We start from the raw sequence: 18,893 nt of genomic DNA, 5'->3' as shown, positions 1-18,893 counted from the left end.
ACCTACGTTCATTCAAACGAAAGCTACCGTTCTGGTGTCTGTGGATAGCCACTAGTTGAAGATACTTTGTGAGCTTGCGTGGTGTGCGACCGCGAAGTTCCAACAGGTGTCTTTCAAAACGGTACTTTAGAAATGTGACTCGTACTACACTTTTGAAAATATTATTCCTACAAAAATTAACAGATTAAGTGGACTTGCTCAATTATTAATCTCTATTTCGCAGATGACACGGAAAAATTATTTCTGTTACTTTTAGTTGGTTTCAACAGGTCAGTCATCTAATTTCTTTCACTGAACTTATATTTCACCGGGAATGTCACCAATTTTCTACGACGTTGGAAACTATAAATTCGATATTAATATCTGCTGTTTTCTATAATTTTTACATAACAACACGTTCTCGCTGTTTCCGCTCCCTCCGTCTCAAGCTCAGCTGTCTAATGCACTTAGGACTCGCCTATCTGTGTAAACGAGTACAACTATTTTTACGCGTCGTCGCTTTCCCACCAAAACACAGGATGGTGGCTTTCACGTCCGTTATATTTTCCATTAAACTATTTGGGAGAGTTGCACTATTTCATTTCATTTTACGGTCTTCTAGCGTCATAACGCTGAACGAATCCTAAGCACATTAACCAAGACAATGACTGCAAATTGCTGGCAGATAAGAAGCTAATATAATCAAGGTGAATCTTCCACCATCGTCGACGCACAAACATAAGTATTGCTTTACCATCACCTGCTGACACTGCCCATTCACAATCCCATAGCACCTGAAACAATCATTTCCGACCATTACTTGTGTCAAAATTCTCAGTTTAATTTTAAACCTAAAGATGTGTAACATCCTGTACGGGCCATCCATGTGGAAAGTTGTTGTTCACCGTCAGCATGTGCTGCTGAAGACGGCATTAAGTGAATAAAAAAAAAAAACGTAAACAGAAACAAGCTCTGAAGTTTCCCTTGCCTGCACCGACCACTGTTGCTATTACCTACTAGTCGTGAAGCTGTCTCCACTGAGAAGACTCCTAAGAGCATTACAACAGAAAAACAATGGATTTCCGTGCTAAGGTAGGTTTAAAAAATTACGATGAACGGTTCCATAAATAACTGAAAAGGACATTTAAGACCGAAAATGACTTTATTCGTGGTAAAAATGATAAATTACCGAGTCTCCAGTTAACACAAATTGACAGATTTGTGGAACAGATATCTGACTCTTAGGTTTGATTTGTTTCGTGTTAAATTTTTCCTAGTTCTGGCCTTTTTCTGATCCTGCAAAGTATGAACATAAACGGAATGCTCACGGACATTCTAACAAATAGTAATGCTGACGTTCGCGTAGACTATAAGGTAGTGTGCCCTGACTGTTAAATGTACATGTGCAATAGTGTTAACTACAGCTGTTAGTAAAGAAACTCTCCCTGAACCAAATCCAAATCAATGTGTGATCATTGATGATCGTAGACACTATCAAAAGGCGGGGGAGAGGTTCTAAAATTTGTCGTTCTCGATATGACGCACAGTGGATCCCAAAACGTCTCGCTATCCACGAACTTTATTTGACAATATGTACGCGGAATTTCTTTTGTCCCGAACTATTGACATCACTTTAGAATTTTTAACGTGGTTTACTGTATTACCTAAAAATTAAATCCCAATAGTTTGTCAAGTACAGCATCTTACGTTATGTGAATATGGGTGCCTTTAACGCAATCTGAAATTATATTTTCATATGATTAAATTCAGAATATTCAATGTATTACGAAACACAGTTAGAAATTTTTCACTAAAGTATTTTATTCATTCTCCAATAATGTTAGGTTGAAACTAAAAATTAGAACTGTGAAATAGAAAAAATATTGAGAAAATACTGCTATATTTGGAGCAACAGGGATAAAGTGTAAAAAACGTTTATTCAATGTTTATGTTGACACTGCCTGAAAACAACACATATGATCATGTTAAGTGATGTTGATAGGCATAACTGATAATAAACAAAATTGTCTTGAAAGCTACATAATGTGTAACGCAGAAACAGTGCACGATTAGGTGCTGATGGAAAGTGCCTTGTTTATGTTGTTCAGGAAATCCGCGCGCTTGGGCGTTGGAACAATCCCTCTCTGCAGATTGATATGAGCGACGTAAGAAAGCGAGAGAGAAGCGATTGGGACAATTTGGCCACTGATCTGTTACTCATCTTGACTAATACCAACGCTGAAACTGCTGCCGAAAAGAAATGTTAATTACTAGCACACACATACATATCCAACTATCACAGACCCTGCAGACCAAGTGCTTCCATAGTTCCTCCAGTTCTTCACGTTTTGTGCTCGGTTTCTCTAGGTGCCTTTAGTCTCCAGGATTGCCAAGTCATTTGCTAGATTATCCATCTAGCGCTGTCTTGGTCGTCCTATGCGGCGTCTGCTGTGTGGTTTCCCCCTCGAGTGCTTTCATTATCAGTCTTCTGGCATACGGTCTACATGGACCGCCCAGTGGATTCTTTTGCTCTTCAGCTTCCGTTGTATTGTTGGTTATTATACAAAGAGGTAGAGTTCCTCATTCTTCCTTCTCCATTCTTTAAGATAGGTCCCCATATCTTCATTACATTTCTTTCAAATATTAATAGTCTTCTTTTCTCATTTTATCAGGCTCCAGATTATCCATCTAGCGCTGTCTTGGTCGTCCTATGCGGCGTCTGCTGTGTGGTTTCCCCCTCGAGTGCTTTCATTATCAGTCTTCTGGCATACGGTCTACATGGACCGCCCAGTGGATTCTTTTGCTCTTCAGCTTCCGTTGTATTGTTGGTTATTATACAAAGAGGTAGAGTTCCTCATTCTTCCTTCTCCATTCTTTAAGATAGGTCCCCATATCTTCATTACATTTCTTTCAAATATTAATAGTCTTCTTTTCTCATTTTATCAGGCTCCAGATTATCCATCTAGCGCTGTCTTGGTCGTCCTATGCGGCGTCTGCTGTGTGGTTTCCCCCTCGAGTGCTTTCATTATCAGTCTTCTGGCATACGGTCTACATGGACCGCCCAGTGGATTCTTTTGCTCTTCAGCTTCCGTTGTATTGTTGGTTATTATACAAAGAGGTAGAGTTCCTCATTCTTCCTTCTCCATTCTTTAAGATAGGTCCCCATATCTTCATTACATTTCTTTCAAATATTAATAGTCTTCTTTTCTCATTTTATCAGGCTCCAGGTTTCAGAACCATACATGACTACCTGGCGCATCACTGTTAGTAATATATATACTCATCTTAATATTCGCTGATATTGATTTTGAGCTGAATGTCTCCCTGATGGAATAAATTCGTTTCATTCCCCCTGCTGTTCTTTCCTTGATGTCCATGTTCTACGCTGATGTCACTGGTAAACCAAGATACGATGTATTTGAGCTGGTGAACTTTCTTGAACCTCTTGCCATCTAAAGAAATTCTTCCAACTCTTTTCACCCTAATTACATGAACTAACGCCACAGTGTTTACCGTCGCACTCGGCAACGTCAGATCTACTGTTCATTAGACTTAAAGATAATTGCCGCAAACGCATGAGAATTTTGTAGCGAAATTTAAGTCTATGTCTCCTTATTCGAAGATCATGCGAGTGTTCCTCGCGTCTCGTCGCCATCCCCATTTCGCGGACGCCTGTATGTGTAATGACAATGTTTCTTAGATACACCGAGCATTGGACAGTTACGTGTATCCCTGATCAAAACACCTCTTCTCCCTCTATGATATATTTCCTAGTTTGTAATATAAGGCGTCTTGCACATGACAGACTATCGTGGAGAACATCATTACAGTTAACGGACTGATCACAATGAAAATAGAATGAAACTTCATGGCAGATTAAAATTGTGTGGCGGATCGAGACTCTTAACTCGGGACCTATGCCTTTCTCGGGCAAGTGTTCTATCCATGACGTCATCATTATGGCGGAAATGGCTATTCTAAGCGTCTCCAATATGGCGTCTGTTATATCACTACACACACACACACACACACACACACACACACACACACACACACTCACGAAAGTACGTATAAATAAGGCAACAACATCTCCCTCCAAAAATACAATCAAACTAACGGGACAACCGCGGGGAATTGGGGATTTTAGGGATGAGACAAGCTAAATATAACATTATAAAGAAACCACCATGATCCCAAAACGCACAAGACGACGAACAAAAAAAAAATAGTAATAATTACAAACTGTACAGGAATCGGACACTTCCCTTGACCCATATAGGTCAATGGTAACTGAAGATACCAAAACACCAACGCCTACAGCAAAAAATACGGAAATTGGAATCAGACATTTTCCTTGACCACAGCTGACGGTACCAAAACACTTATACCTACATATAAAAATACGAAAATTGGAATCGGTCATTTCCCTTGACCTATACAGGTCTACTATAACTCTTGATACGAAAAAAATCAACACCTACAACTACGAGAAACAAAACCAAAACAACGACACCTCAAAAATTAAAAACTCAAACATCCCTACGTAAATTAAAACACATTCAATACACAATAAATGCACAAAACATTACAACTCGAGAACAAAAACAATTACCACCAACAAATTTCGGCCGGCCATCCCAAGCGCGCGAGCGCGCACACACAGAGGACGCCATCAAAAACAACAAGACGACATCTACAAACAACCAACTCAAACTCCGCGCCATAATGACGTCACACACCACAACACCCTTACGTCATGGGTCAAAGCAGACGGGTGGAATCGGACGCTTCCGTTGAAACGAGGTTTGCGAGTCAATTTTTCGCTATGATTTCAGAAATGGCAGTTTTTGCCAAACTTCACCTTGTGAACAGTTTATAAAGCAAGTCAGAAAATCGTGCGACACGTAGGTACCGTCGCCAGCCGAGCGGGAGAGAAGAACATAACTGCACCAACAATACAGCTTTGTTAAGATCGGAGAGTATTTATGTTCCCTAATTGGCGACTTATCATTTTACCAGGCGCTGCAGCGCACAAGGCTGGACAACTAGGCAATTTGCGAGAATCGAACGTAGTGAATATAGACTTACCTGGGCACGGAGGCTGCAATCCGTCAACAAGCACAGCTTCCAGCTGGTCCTCCCTCAGCCGGTTGGGGTGAGGAATGTCGTGCTGCACAGCAGTCATCCGGGCAGGGCTGATGGCTTTCTACGGCACGCGAGAGAGAAAAAGAGCGTGGCCAGTAGGCGTGCGCGGGCCGAGTGTGATACACGAAACTGGCGTGTTGTGGCGGCGGCAGCGCACTGCCGTGCCAGCAGCGCGTCCTCACTGTTGCCAACACTCCGCCCTACAAACCCTCCGGCGGAAAGGTGCCAGCGGCTTACAGGCAGCGAGGCAGGAAGCGGTGTTAACCCTGGCGTAACTTGGGTAGTAGGCGCCCAGGGCAAACTGTGACTCTACGCCTGTGCTGCCCCCCCCCCCCCCCCCCCGCCCTGCCCACTCGCTACTACTAGCATCACACAATAAGAACAACTTCGGGTACACTGAATTGGAGAGGGACCTGGGCACCGTTATCTGCAAGAAGCCTTCTCAATTTAGGTCTATTCAAAAACGATCTCAGTGTGCTGTGTACGAGAGTGCTAATTAGTGTGAACACCTCGTTCCGCGTCTATCAGACAGTGATACTTCAAGTACTAAGAACAGGGTAGCGTATGGTAGAGCGTCGGGTGCGTGTGTTTCGCTGAGGCATGACGCGTCTACTTCAGACCCAATGCCTTTTTTATTCTCTGCCATCCCCCTCCCTCGCTACTTTAGCATTACACTATTTTTTATTTAATCTCAATCGCTGCTTGAGGCCCCTACACACACACACATACACACACACACACACACACACACACACACCAATTTATCGGCCGATCGACCGACAAATTTCGTTGCAGCTTACACACGTCCGACCGATTGCACTTAGCGATTACGGTGTACCCTGTTGTTGCGATTCGTTTTTTTTAAGTTCACTGTTTTCATGTCCCGTGAGAGCCCGCTACGCGTTACACAGAAACAAACACGGGATTTGCCTCGGCTGTTTTAGAGGTAACAGGACAAAAAAAAAAAAGTACGGAGCGAAAGCTGTGGGCAAAGAAGTGGCTAATGCAAGGAAAGAAATTCACTCATGTTCTGTTACGTAAGCAGCTGCGATTCGATGATTTTCGTAATTATCTAATAATGGATGAATAATGTATTTATGAGCTGCTGAACATCATCAAACCATTATTAACGAAAAAGGATACTGTCATGAGGGAGGCTGTAAGCTGCGAAGAGAGGCTGATAGCTATATTATGATTCCTAATCATTAACAGAAGTTAAGAGGATCTCAAATTCAGTGCTGTTGTATCCCAACAATTTTCAGTCTGGAACCACGCGACCGCTACGGTCGCAGGTTCGAATCCTGCCTCGGGCATGGATGTTTGTGATGTCTTTAGGTTAGTTAGGTTTAAGTAGTTCTAAGTTCGAGGGGACTGATGACCTCAGATGTTAAGTCCCACAGTGCTCAGAGCCATTTGAACCATTTTTAATCCCAACAATTACTAACTAAAAGGGTTCCTGAAACATGCAACGTGATTTATACTTGACTGAGGAAATACATCATGGTAAAGGGGTTGGGTTCTTTGGAGAAGGAGACCAGACAGCGAGGTCATCGGTCTCATCACAAGGGCATCGGTCTCATCACATTAGGGAAGGACGGGGAAGGAAGTCGGCCGTGCCCTTTCAAAGGAACCATCCCGGCATTTGTCTGGAGCGATTTAGGGAAATCACGGAAAACCTAAATCAGGATGGCCGAATGCGGGATTGAACCGTCGTCCTCCCGAATGCGAGTCCAGTGTCTAAACCACTGCGCCACCTCGCTCGGTACATCATGGTAAAGCAAAATAAATAAAACAAAAGACGTTCATGTAAACATCATTATTTTGTTGACGTATGGAGCATAAAAGATGACATGCAACTTTAAGAAACTCATTTCAGATTCGAAGAAGAAAGACTATACACATGGTGCTGGCGCACATCATCTAATAAATACAACAGATACAAAAGAAATGAAGTATTTAGCAACTGTGAGAACTATGCAAAAAATGTCACACTTTTCTCCTTACAGCAGAGGGCTTGGATATAGGCTGGGCTTTTTTAATACCTGTAACAATGAAGCAAGTATATTGCATGAATTAACGTCCATTGAATATCGATATTCCGATTTTTACATTTTATTTCCCGTAAGCATCGGAAAGAAGGCAAAGAAAATACAGAAGGTCGACAGACTCTTATTCTCTCCATGTGCCACACGAAACCATTATGGATCCTTTAAAAAAATGAAAAAAGTGTTTCATTTCTTGCGTCTATATTGCTATATTCCTCGCATGACGTGCCCCATTTACATTTGCTGTTTCTAAATTTCTCCAGAAACCGCTATACAAGGGACAACACAATGTGTTGGGTGGATTGAGAGGTGGGAGTGGGGGTGAGCGGGGGCGGATGTCAGGTGGTCCGCCCTGCCGATATCCCGACAAGGAAAGTTCGTCGATCGCTCGCTCAAAACGCCCACATATGTGCAATTTGTCCGTCGGTCTTTGGTGCGTGTGTAGGGCCCTTAGCTTGGATAATAAGCGCCAAGAGCAAACTTGAACTTTACATCTCTGGTTCCCCCCTCCCCACCCCTCCCCCCCCCCTTCTCCCTGCCATCATGACACCATTTTTTGTGTAATATCTATCGCTGCTTGGACTGGCTATTCCTTTGAGATCAACACCACGTTGTAATGAAATTTAAAATACACATTTCAATCATTCTTTCTACTATAACACATCCTGAAACAAGAAAATACACAGTCGAAGGTCGCATTGGTTGCAACGAAAACGCGATTACATTTTTATCGTTTCGTTGTCAAGCTGTCGATTAATTCTTCGCTTGTAATGGCGTCGTGGGATGGACTGTCGGTATTGAGAAAGGTAAATACCGAAATATCAGACTGGGGCAAGGGTACTGGAGCGTACTGAACCGGATCAGGACTGACTGAAATTTAAAATACGTATTTCTGTCACTCTTTTTACTGTAACACGCTCTGAAACAAGAAAATACACAATCGAAAGTCGCACTGGTTGCAATAAAAACGCGATTCCATTTTCATCGTAACGTTGTCGATTAATTCTTCGCCTGTACTGATGTCATGGGATGAACTGTTGGCATTGAGAAAGGTAAATACCAAACTATCAGACTGGATTAATGGTTATGTTATGTTATGTTAACTGGATAGGACGGAGAGGCTCCGTCCCCGCCGCAGCCGCAGTGGTCCGCAACCCCACGACGACTACCGCAGTCCACTTCACTCCTCCGCCGCCCCAAACCGAACCCAGGGTTATTGTGCGATTCGGCCCTCGTTGGACCCCACAGGGAACGTCTCACACCAGACGAGTGTAACCCCTATGTTTGCGTGGTAGAGTAATGGTCGTGTACGCGTACATAGAGAACTTGTTTGCGCATAAATCGCCGACATAGTGTAGCTGAGGCGGAATAAGGGTAACCAGCCACATTTGCCGAGGCAGATGGAAAGCCGCCTAAAAACTATCCACAGACTGGCCGGTTCACCGGACCTCAATACAAATCCGCCGGGCGGGTTCGTGCCGGAGACCGGCGCTCCTTCCCGCTCGGAAAGCCGTGCGTTAGACCGCTCGGCCAATCGGGCGGGCGGATCAATGGTACTGGAACATACTGAATCGGACAAGAACTGACCGGGCCAGATGAGGAACATTGCTGCACTAGTGGGAATGGAAGTCCTCCCCTGAACGTCACTGCGACGAAGAGCGACATAGAGTACACCACGTAACATTCTGAATGTTCCCTCAGAGCATTCAGAGGACCAAGACCTTCACTATTTGTCTACAGAAGCTTATGATTGGATTTCGAACCCATCACGAATTTGAGATTTTATCTGTTTATATATGTATATATTTATGAATGGTGGGCTCCATGTGGTTCCCAGGTCGTGCAGCGAAAGTAAACCATGAAATTACCAAATATGCAGCAACCAGTAGTATGTGGTTGACAAAAGTCCTTGTCAATATATCCATTACATGTAAATATTTTAGTATTATATCATTATATTTTACCTCACTTTGTATGTCATACCTCTTTCTTCTTCTTCTCCTCATTTTTATTTTAGCTGTATCTTTTCGCACAGTGGACGGGTTTGCTTTGCAGCGCCCCCTTATGGTTTCTCGTTGTCATAGTCAATTCTCGATGTATCACTTTATGTTTGACCTCTGCTTAAGACAGTATTACTACTTAGAGCACATATTGGTTGAAAGGTAAATTTGTATGTTCATTTTAAATGGTTTAATGCGTCTACATACATGTAATTGGTTTACGTTGCTTTATGTACATTTATTCATTTGGTCACTATTATTAATTATGTTTATTCTTGTATTTGTAGCACCGATGATGGCTGTTAATCAGTTGAAAGCGATTTGCAAAAGTGAATAAATAAAACATGATTTTGCGACTGGTTGCTGCATATTTGGTAATTTTATGTTTATAGGATTTCGTTTTGCTATTGTTTTCCTGTTAGTGACGTTAGTCATGGTCGTTGGCCCCCACGCACGCACCAGTTTATTGGTCGATTGGCCGATCGACCGACCAGTTTCCTGGCAGCCTACACACGTCTGCGCTCCGTATTTATCCTGTCATCACTGGATAAATAAATAAATAATGGCACTCGCAGATTGGTCGTTGGCGAGGCTGCAGCCTACAAGAAAGCAGACGTATCGTCTTTGGATGGGCGCAGAAATGTGAAGAACAAGTTAGACTGCATGCCCATTTGATTTTAAGAATAGCAGATCTCCTTAAAAGTTGGTAAACGTAAGATAACGACCATAACAACGGCAAGGAATCCGATATTATGCGAGTACAAGATTTGTGGTAAACTCTTGGAAGTTTTTGTTTGGAGTAAAGCTTCGGAACGATATCAAATGGTACCAACACGTGAACTCAGTATTACATAAGAAGGACGGAAGACTTAAATTTACTACGCGGGTTCTGGGAAGGTGAAGTGTACCTGTAAAGGAAATTGTATACCGTACGCTAGAGTGATTCTAGAGTACTGTCCCAGTGTTTGGAGGTCTTATCAAGTAACCCTGACAGCAGATGTCGAACCAATCGGCAGGCGCTCTGTTACGATAATATCAGATCAGTACAGCCCATAATGAACGTATAAGAGATATTTAAATAGGTATCTTTGTGGGTAAAGGAGACATTGACCTCACAAAGCCTTACTGGATAAATTTAGAGAACTTGTATTCGAGGGAGACTGCTGTCTCTATTGCCATAGCGTATCGCTCGCGGGGGCCACAAAAATAACGTAAAAGAGGAGCACAGTGTAATGAAATGACCTACATTCGTGCTTAAGATTAAGGATTTTCACACTTTTTCAGAAATGAAGGTCTATGGCCATTTCCAGTCCATTTTTTTCAGTTACAGTGGTGATTTACTTCGATATGCTGGAAAGATATCATAGCAACAATTGAATAGTGCAAGTCGTGACTACGTCTTACATCATGCCGCAACAAACAACATCAACTGTGTACTGAAAGATGTTTAATGGCAACAAGGGCACTCGTAGTACAGACTCCAGGAGGCAAGAGGACACGAGAGCAACATAGAAAGTGTTTTGTACATGAGGTGTATCTTGCACTAGTTTGGAATAGCCCATATCGCATAATTTCGTATAATTAATCATTTCAGCAGCTTTTTTCAGCATTTAGTGTCGCTACTGGCATAGCTGCTGGTACATCTCGGATGCAGCACAGTTGCAACCAACTCTCAAGGCCAAGACTGAACTCTTGACGAGCGACTGCTGTGTGCTCCAAGGAAGTATAAAAGGACCGATGTCGTTCATATTATACAGGGCATTCCCTTGACGCTGATGAAACAAAGATGATGGCGCACATTGACTGGATTTTCCCGCTGCTATTACACTGTGAATCCGATATATGACCTATCGGACACTAAACAATGGTGAACCCAACTATTACAGGCATGCTGACGCTGACCGAGAAGCCAACAACGGCACCCAGCTGCAGCTGTCGAGAACACCGCTCCACAACGCCAAAGGTATCCACCTGCATCATACCCACTGCTACTAAAGCCTACCCTTGCATGGCCTGTAGCAGACAGCAAGAAAACAGCGAATGCTCTTACAACCCGACGCAACTATCGCAGAGGCAATTTTTTCATCTTGGCTCTTGCCTTGGCACTTTTCTTCCTCTGCTCTTCAAACTGTTACCCTCGGTTCAACTTTCGGCCCAATCTATCTCCAGATGAGCGCATATTAATGGTTAATCATAACCAGACGTATGCAAACTTCGCAGTACCCACATCCTGCGAGACCTCACTTAGTGAAAACTAACCAATATGCAGAGATGGCAGTAGATTTTTTGTGTTGGTCATCATACCGACGTGAGCGTGTAGGGGCTCCACCCTATAGAAAGGTGGTCCTCTACGGACCTGACACGTGTCCCGAGCACTACATCTTTCACAAGACATCACAAGAAGAAAGCAAGTCGATTTAGGTAACGTGGTCGAACAGGCCACCAAACAGGACGTCCTTTTCCTGTCCAGCTATTTAGTGAACATCTGTCGCAACTGTTCACAATCAAAATGTGCAAAGTGAGATGGCGATCTATTTTAATGAAACTAAATTCCGACACGAAGGCCTCACTTCAACCCATTTTGTTGTATGCTTAACTGTTGCTCGGGTTTGTCTTCCCCACATCCAAGTAGCCATCATGATAAATCACTGTACAGATAATGTCACAGGTTCATTGGCTTGCTTATCACACAAAACGTTTTGCTGAAAAACTGGTGACTCGATCATTTCCGGACAAGGGTTCTGTACCTCAAATTAGTACATACTGCCTTCCCCAAAACACCAGAAAAGTTGTATTATCATCACACTTCGTACATCACTGACTTAGCAGGTTTAGAATTCTTATCCGATAAGATCGATCATAAAATCCTGTCAATTCTAGATAATCTACTAACCTGCTGCAAAGATTAGCTGTTAGGTGTTTAAACAAACAAATAGAAAGCAGTGAACAGAAAAATTTAATTTTCGATTATACTGTCAGTGGTGTCATACAAAGCCTTATTTTTGAATTAAAATACTGAATATTCCTTTAAAAAAGAAAAAAAGTTTCTCGCGTAACGTGTGCTTTACATATCGCATACGCATTCAATTGCTGAGCAGTACTGACTGTTGGTTGGCCCTGTGTTGCGCATAAGTATCGTGAAACAAATCTTTAAAGTTAGTGAAATACTGAATTTGAAATAATGTAAATTAATCTAATTCAATGCGAAAGTAAGTGATGGTGACCTCAGTGAAAAGTATTTATCTGAAACTCAATACCGAAGTACATTGTGAAAGTTGCGAGACATTAAGCGCAATTTGTGACTTGTAATGTCCACGAAATAAAGTTCCGTTCTACTCGTAAGAAACATAACTGTTTGAGATTACTTACACTGTTCATTATAAGTTAATCTGCTTGCTTAGCACAACACCTGATAATTCTCATTACGAATTGCTTCCTCATAAGAAGGCAAAGTGATATCTGTCCTGAAATAAAAGTAAATTGCCTCATGCTCAGCATGCTGTTTTGCGTCTGGTGTACTGACGTTCCCGAAAGCAAATTTGAAATAGCAGATGCAGGAACTAAAGAAAAAATAAACTACGGTACTAACTAAAAAATTAGTTTTTTGATTGTCAGAAACAATCTGCGGCATAGTGTGGCGTAAGGTGCAACGCACACACGACAAAATATTCAAAACATTACTAATAACAATGGAAGAGCGTTTTACTTTAAGGGAAGTCTTTCTTGAAGAAGTAAACTGTGATTATTGTCAGAAAAGACTCTACAACATAAGATTTTAACACTTACGCAATTCTCCCAACACAACATTAGACTTTCCTACCAACTGCGTTATTTGTGACATAATAAAAACAGAGAGATGAAATTAACACTAATCATGAATGTTACTAGTTGATTACCTTGAAAAACTGCGGAGCGTGGCGGCCGCGCGGTTGGAGGCACCATATCACGCATTGCGCAGCCCCTCCCGCCGGAGGTTCGAGTCCTCCGTCGGGCATGGGTGTTTGCGTTGTTCTTCGCATAAGTTAGTTTTAAGTACTATCTAAGTCTAGGGACCGATGACCCCAGCAGTTTGGTCCCCTAGGAATTCACACACATTTGAACATTTTTTTTGAAAAACTCCTTCTAAAACTCTTGTCCTTCAATAGAATCAATAACCTATGGTTACAAGCAACTTTTCATCTCCGAAGTAAAGTATTCCACAAGATTCACAAATATCAAACGTGCTTCTCTAAAAACTCAACTGCTCGCTATCATGCCTCAAATGAAAGTGCCCCTGCACTGCACAACTAACCGGCGACAAAGCGCACCACATATTGCATTCAACCAGAGGCAAGGATCTTATTCACTGCTCGTGCAGCGCGCTCATTCATCTTTGTCCCACTGCTGTAAAGGTGAATTAGTTTCAATGGCAGAAAACATATGGAAACCTTACACTTTGGGTATGGACGCTGTGCGGTATCAAGAAGAACAGTCTCGGAATCTCGAGATTATGATAAGCAAGTTTATGCCAAAGAGCTTGCCCGCTAAATTCTTGCAGCTAACAAAGAGAACCCGCCATGGGTCGTTCTCCGTTGCACATGAAGCTTGGTGAGGTAACAGAAGAATAAAAAAAAGGGACAACAGCTTTTTTTGTTTGTCTTACGTGCCAACACCCGGTAGCTTCCGAGAAACCAACGATCGAAGTTTCGCGTGACTTCGTCAGACTACTCGCGCTGCGTAAAGCCAAGTGCGTTGGTGCATTATGAGTAAGAGCACAGTTGGGAAATCTTGCGCCTCGTGTTCAAATACAGTCTCAGATTTTTTTCTTTTATTGTTGTGGGAGTATGCGATATCAATATTTTCATGAGGTCGTGAAATACAATGGAATTAATGGCAAAAGAAATAAAGATTTCAGATCTTACTGAAAACAGATTTTGTTATCCCAGTAGATACTGTTTAAATCCTTCCAGAAAAATGCTACCAACAGTTTCGTCCAAGAAGTAACTGACAAATTTGGTCCTTGAGTCCATCAAAACGCAACCTAATTAGTGGAACGACATTGGAATGTACACCCAACAACAGCTAAATCTGAAAAGCTCACAAAAGAAATCTGTCATCAGTTTCTGGACAAAGTTTTGCAACCTTACGTAAAAATGGAGCCGTTTCAGTACCTTGTTGACTCGTGGAATGGGCAAAGCTGTTCGTCGATGAAATCGGAATCCCGACATGTTCATTAACAGTTTTCCGCCAAAGTGTATGCCGTTATGTAAATGCTACGAGGTGTATTTTTACTGACAACTGAGGAGTTACATTCGCCGACTGCAGAAGTGCTCTACTCGCAACGCACAGCAAAGGAAAATCGCAAGTAGAAGCGATGCAATTAAAATACAAACCTTGATCCATAATCAACTGCAGGTCCCAGCTTTCGAAAAAATCGTTCCACGTGCGTGATTGACCGTGAAGTTATCTTCAGGTCGCGAGGCGGTTTTCCTGATGATATTCAGATAAAAAAAATGTGACTGTTGTACATGTGCCTTCACATGTTACTCTTGGTGCTCCGAATTTTTATGTTTTTAATGTTTTTATGAATTTACTGTTTCTCTTTACGAATAAAAGTGAAAGCAAAAAAAATGAAGCTCTAGAATTTTTAAATTTTAAATTTTCAATTATTGATAATTCTATACGGTATATAAGACGTGATACGAGCGATTTTTACTAACATTTGAAATGCTCATTTCTTTTGTCAATAATTCCTTTATATTTTATGATGTCACAAAAAGTTTTGATGTGACATACCTCCGTGACAACAAAAGAAAAACAAAACAAAACTGGAATGGAACACCGGGCGATAAATTTCGAAACCGTGCTCTCAGCCACTGCGCTACCAACTCACCTGGTGTTGACGATAGGCGAGAGGACTGATGAAGTCGCGTCGAAAGTTTCACCGTCATTTTCTTGAAAACTATTGAGTGTTGACAGCTATGCCGAAATAGGTGTACCTTAATTTTCACTCTTCTTTCACCACGTCAAGTTTCGACTGTACCAGAGAGCGGCCTACGGAGGTTTCCCCTTGTAAGTCAAGAACGCTCATAGTAAAACACCGGTTCGTAGTCTAATTCGTGACTTATAAATCAAAAGCTTTAAATTAAAATATCTGCAAGATATTTTTATACATTTTAATTAGCTTTTGGAGTACACTCCACGTAGCCATCAACTTCATACGTGTATGGATCATCTGATGAATAAAATAATGATTGTCTAACGATATACAGAGCATATAGTAGAACGTAACGGATCATAATACCACATCGTGGTATAACCCAGCAAATACCTTTCTTTTAGATTATTGAAAGAAGGAAAGGTAAAAGAATAGTACAAATTCGCCTGTTTGTTTTGAAATCACAATGCAACATTAATCCGTGTTTATGCTGTCTCTTCTATATAGCAAGGATTTAGCAGTACTCAGGTACAGCGCTGTCCCTGACAGTCTGTTGAATGGCACAGAAGCTCTTGGTTGGGATGCACTCAATTATGTGAGCTGGTTACAATGTCTTAAAAAGTTCATGATCAAATAGTTCAAATGACCCTAAGCACTATGGGACTTAACCTCTGAGGTCATAAGTCCCCTAGACTTAGAACTACCTAAACCTAACTAACTTAAGGACATCACACACATCCATGCCCGAGGCAGGATTCGAACCTGCGACCGCAGCAGCAGCGCAGTTCCGGACTGAAGCGCCTAGAAACGCTCGGCCACAGTGGCCGGCCAGTTCATGATCATTATGGTAATAGGACAGTGGTGCCACTCGGGGAAATTATTGTTTAACTTCCTTAGTCTATTCCACAAATTTACTTGCTGATGGCGATGTTGCTTATTCGAAATGTTTACGTGATTTAAATCCCGTTCTTATGCTGAGTCGTACGAGCAAGTTGGGGAGCCACTGACATCTGTTACATGCAGTGGATTAGTGAAATTTACGCGATGGAAGCGTTTGTTTAATCGGTAAACCACAGTCTTCTTGTGATGAGGGGCTGGAAGAAAGGGGGGGAGGGAGGGGGCAAGTTGCAGGTTGCAGATTATACATAGAATTAGTAGCTTCTGTGCCGTCGTGTTTCTTGTCACTCGTCTTTCAACACGTTGTGTGCCCTTAATTTGGAATACCGTCGAGGGGGCACTGAAACGGGGGACAAGCAAGCGTCCAGTACGTACTTTGCGAGGCGGTGCAAAGGCTCATTTTGCTGTATGCCTTTGTTGGTGGCATCTCGAAAAAGTTCACGGAACTTCCATTCTGCAGTGGCTCAATCATTTTCTGCATAATGCTCACGAGATGAACGTTGCTGTTTCTCTGTTGCGTTGAGATGTTGAGTGCCCGTAGTACACTTAACGAGTCATGTATGGCCAGAAACTTGTTCAGTCCGAGACACTGTATCTGACAGTTCTCTACAAACTTAAAACATACCTTCGAAGTACATAACTTCCACCACATTTTTTAAATTTAGCTCATAGTTGTGGGACGTGATAAGTGATTGTCAGCAACGTTAGTAAGAAGACTGGAAAACTATTTGTACGCATTACGCTTAGAAGACTCAGAGGGGAGGGAAGAGATTTATAGTAGCAGAAAAAAAGTTCATATTAGGGAAATCGCGGAGAAGTAGATTTGTGGACTCTTTGCGTGTGTCTGTTGTGAAAGTGCATCGTGAGTGGACTAATAGTACCATTCAAGATCACCGCCGTGAAAACTGAGGAACTCCACCTGGCGCTGTTGATGGTCGTGGTGGAAGTTGACTTCTTCGGTACATGAAAGCTAACCAGAAAGCTACATTGCAAGACCGTTCTATGGAACGGGCGCACATTTACAGTGGTAAGAATAATTTTTGAGTGCCATATTGAATAACTAATTACATAAACAGCACGGTACACTATCAATGAAAGTGAGTTACTAAATTCTGTTTGATGTACGTCACTGCTATTAATAATTTTCCTTATTAACATATTTTGCTGAAAAAGGACGTAAGATAATGTCCACTTTTCTGATAAAGTATCATTTTTTTCTCTTTTTGCACAGTATTTACTGCTGAGTGATGAAAATTTCACATTACGTTCTCGCCTGCATTCGCGACTTAAGTTGCTTTTTGAGATTTTTTCAAAAGAAGACGGAAGTTTATGCTCTTTACTACATATTAATTGATAGTAGCTGTCAGAATAATTACACTACTGGCCATTAAAGTTGCTACACCAAGAAGAAATGCAGATGATAAACGGGTATTCATTGGACAAATATATTATACTAGAGCTGGCATGTGATTATATTTTCACGCAATTTGGGTGCACAGATCCTGAGAAATCAGTACCCAGAACAACCAACTCTGGTCCGTACAGGACCTGCAACAGGCGGTTGCGCATTATCCTGCAGAAATGTAGGGTTTCGCAGGGATGGAATGAAGGGTAGAGCCACGGGTCGTAACACATCTGGAATGTAACGTCCACTGGTCAATGCGAACAAGAGGTGACCGAGACGTGTAACCAATGGCACCCCAAACCTTCACGCCGGGTGAAACTCCAGTATGGCGATAATGAATACGCGCTTCCAATTTGCGTTCACCGCGATGTCGCCAAACACGGATGCGACCATCATGATGCTGTAAACAGAACCTGGATTCATCCGAAAAAATGACGTTTTGCCATTCGTGCACCCAGGTTCGTCGTTGAGTACACCATCGCAGGCGCTCCTGTCTGTGATGCAGCGTCAAGGGTAACCGCGGCTGTGGTCTCCGAGCTGATATTCCATGCTGCTGCAAACGTAGTCGAACTGCTCGTGCAAATGGTTGTTGTCTTCCAAACGTCCCCATCTGTTGACTCAGGGATCGAGACGTGGCTGCACGGTCCGTTACAGCCATGTGGATAAGATGCCTGTCATCTCGACTGTTAGTGATACGAGGCCGTTGGTATCAAGCACGGCGTCCCTTATTACCCTCCTGAACCCACCGATTCCATATTCTTCTAACAGTCATTGGATCTCGACCAACTCGAGCAGCAATGTCGCGATACCATAAACCGCAATCGCGATAATCTACAATCCTACCTTTATCAAAGTCGGAAACGTGATGGTACGCATTCCTCCTCCTTACACGAGACATCACAACAATGTTTCACCAGGCAACGCCGGTCAATTGCTGTTTGTGTATGAGAAATCGGTTGGAAACTTTCCTCATGTCAGCACGTTGTAGGTGTCGTCATCGGCGCCAACCTAGTGTAAATGCTCTGAAAAGCTAATCAATTGCATATCATAGCAGCTTCTTCCTGTCAGTTAAATTTCGCGTCTGTAGCACGTCATCTTGATGATGTAGCAATCTTAATGGCGAGTAGTGTAATACGAGAGGTGACAATAAATAATACATATTTTCTCTGAAAGCAGATTGGCTTTATTCAGGTTTCCAATATGCCATTTTATTCTTCACCCTTTTGGCTACAAAACCCTATTTTCAACATAATCTCCATTCAAAGCGACGGTCTTATGCCATCTTACTGGGAGGGCCTATACGCCCGCATGGTACCACTCATTGGCCGACATTGGAGCCAACATTTGCATCAATAACCTCCCCATCATCCAAGTATTGCCTCCCGCGGAGTGTATCCTTTATTGGGCCAAAAAGATGGAAGTCGAGAGGTGCGAGATCCCGGCTGTAGAATGGATGAGGAAGAACAGTCTAATGAAGCTTTGTGAGCTTTTCTCGGGTGCGCAGA

The 18,893-nt window shown here is 42.4% G+C and overlaps 1 protein-coding gene across 3 annotated transcripts in view; it reads right to left on the bottom strand.

The window, feature by feature from the left end:
* LOC126485080 (aldehyde dehydrogenase, dimeric NADP-preferring-like) overlaps positions 1-5,206 on the bottom strand; it is a 363,030-nt gene extending 357,824 nt beyond the window's left edge. Inside the window, exon 1 of one of the 3 annotated variants that reach the window (XM_050108684.1) lies at positions 5,068-5,206. In XM_050108684.1, coding sequence (XP_049964641.1) covers positions 5,068-5,164 — 97 coding nt within the window. In that variant the 5' untranslated portion in view covers positions 5,165-5,206. The remainder of the gene's footprint in view (positions 1-5,067) is intronic. The other 2 variants (XM_050108683.1, XM_050108686.1) reach the window with 2 other exon arrangements.
* Between the last annotated feature and the right edge of the window lie 13,687 nt (positions 5,207-18,893).

Source organism: Schistocerca serialis, chromosome 6, assembly GCF_023864345.2.
Source record: "Schistocerca serialis cubense isolate TAMUIC-IGC-003099 chromosome 6, iqSchSeri2.2, whole genome shotgun sequence".
In the NCBI taxonomy this organism is placed as follows: Eukaryota; Metazoa; Arthropoda; class Insecta; order Orthoptera; family Acrididae; genus Schistocerca; species Schistocerca serialis.
The sequence above is the reverse complement of the archived record's forward strand: the minus strand, read 5'-3'. Positions and strand labels throughout refer to the sequence as shown.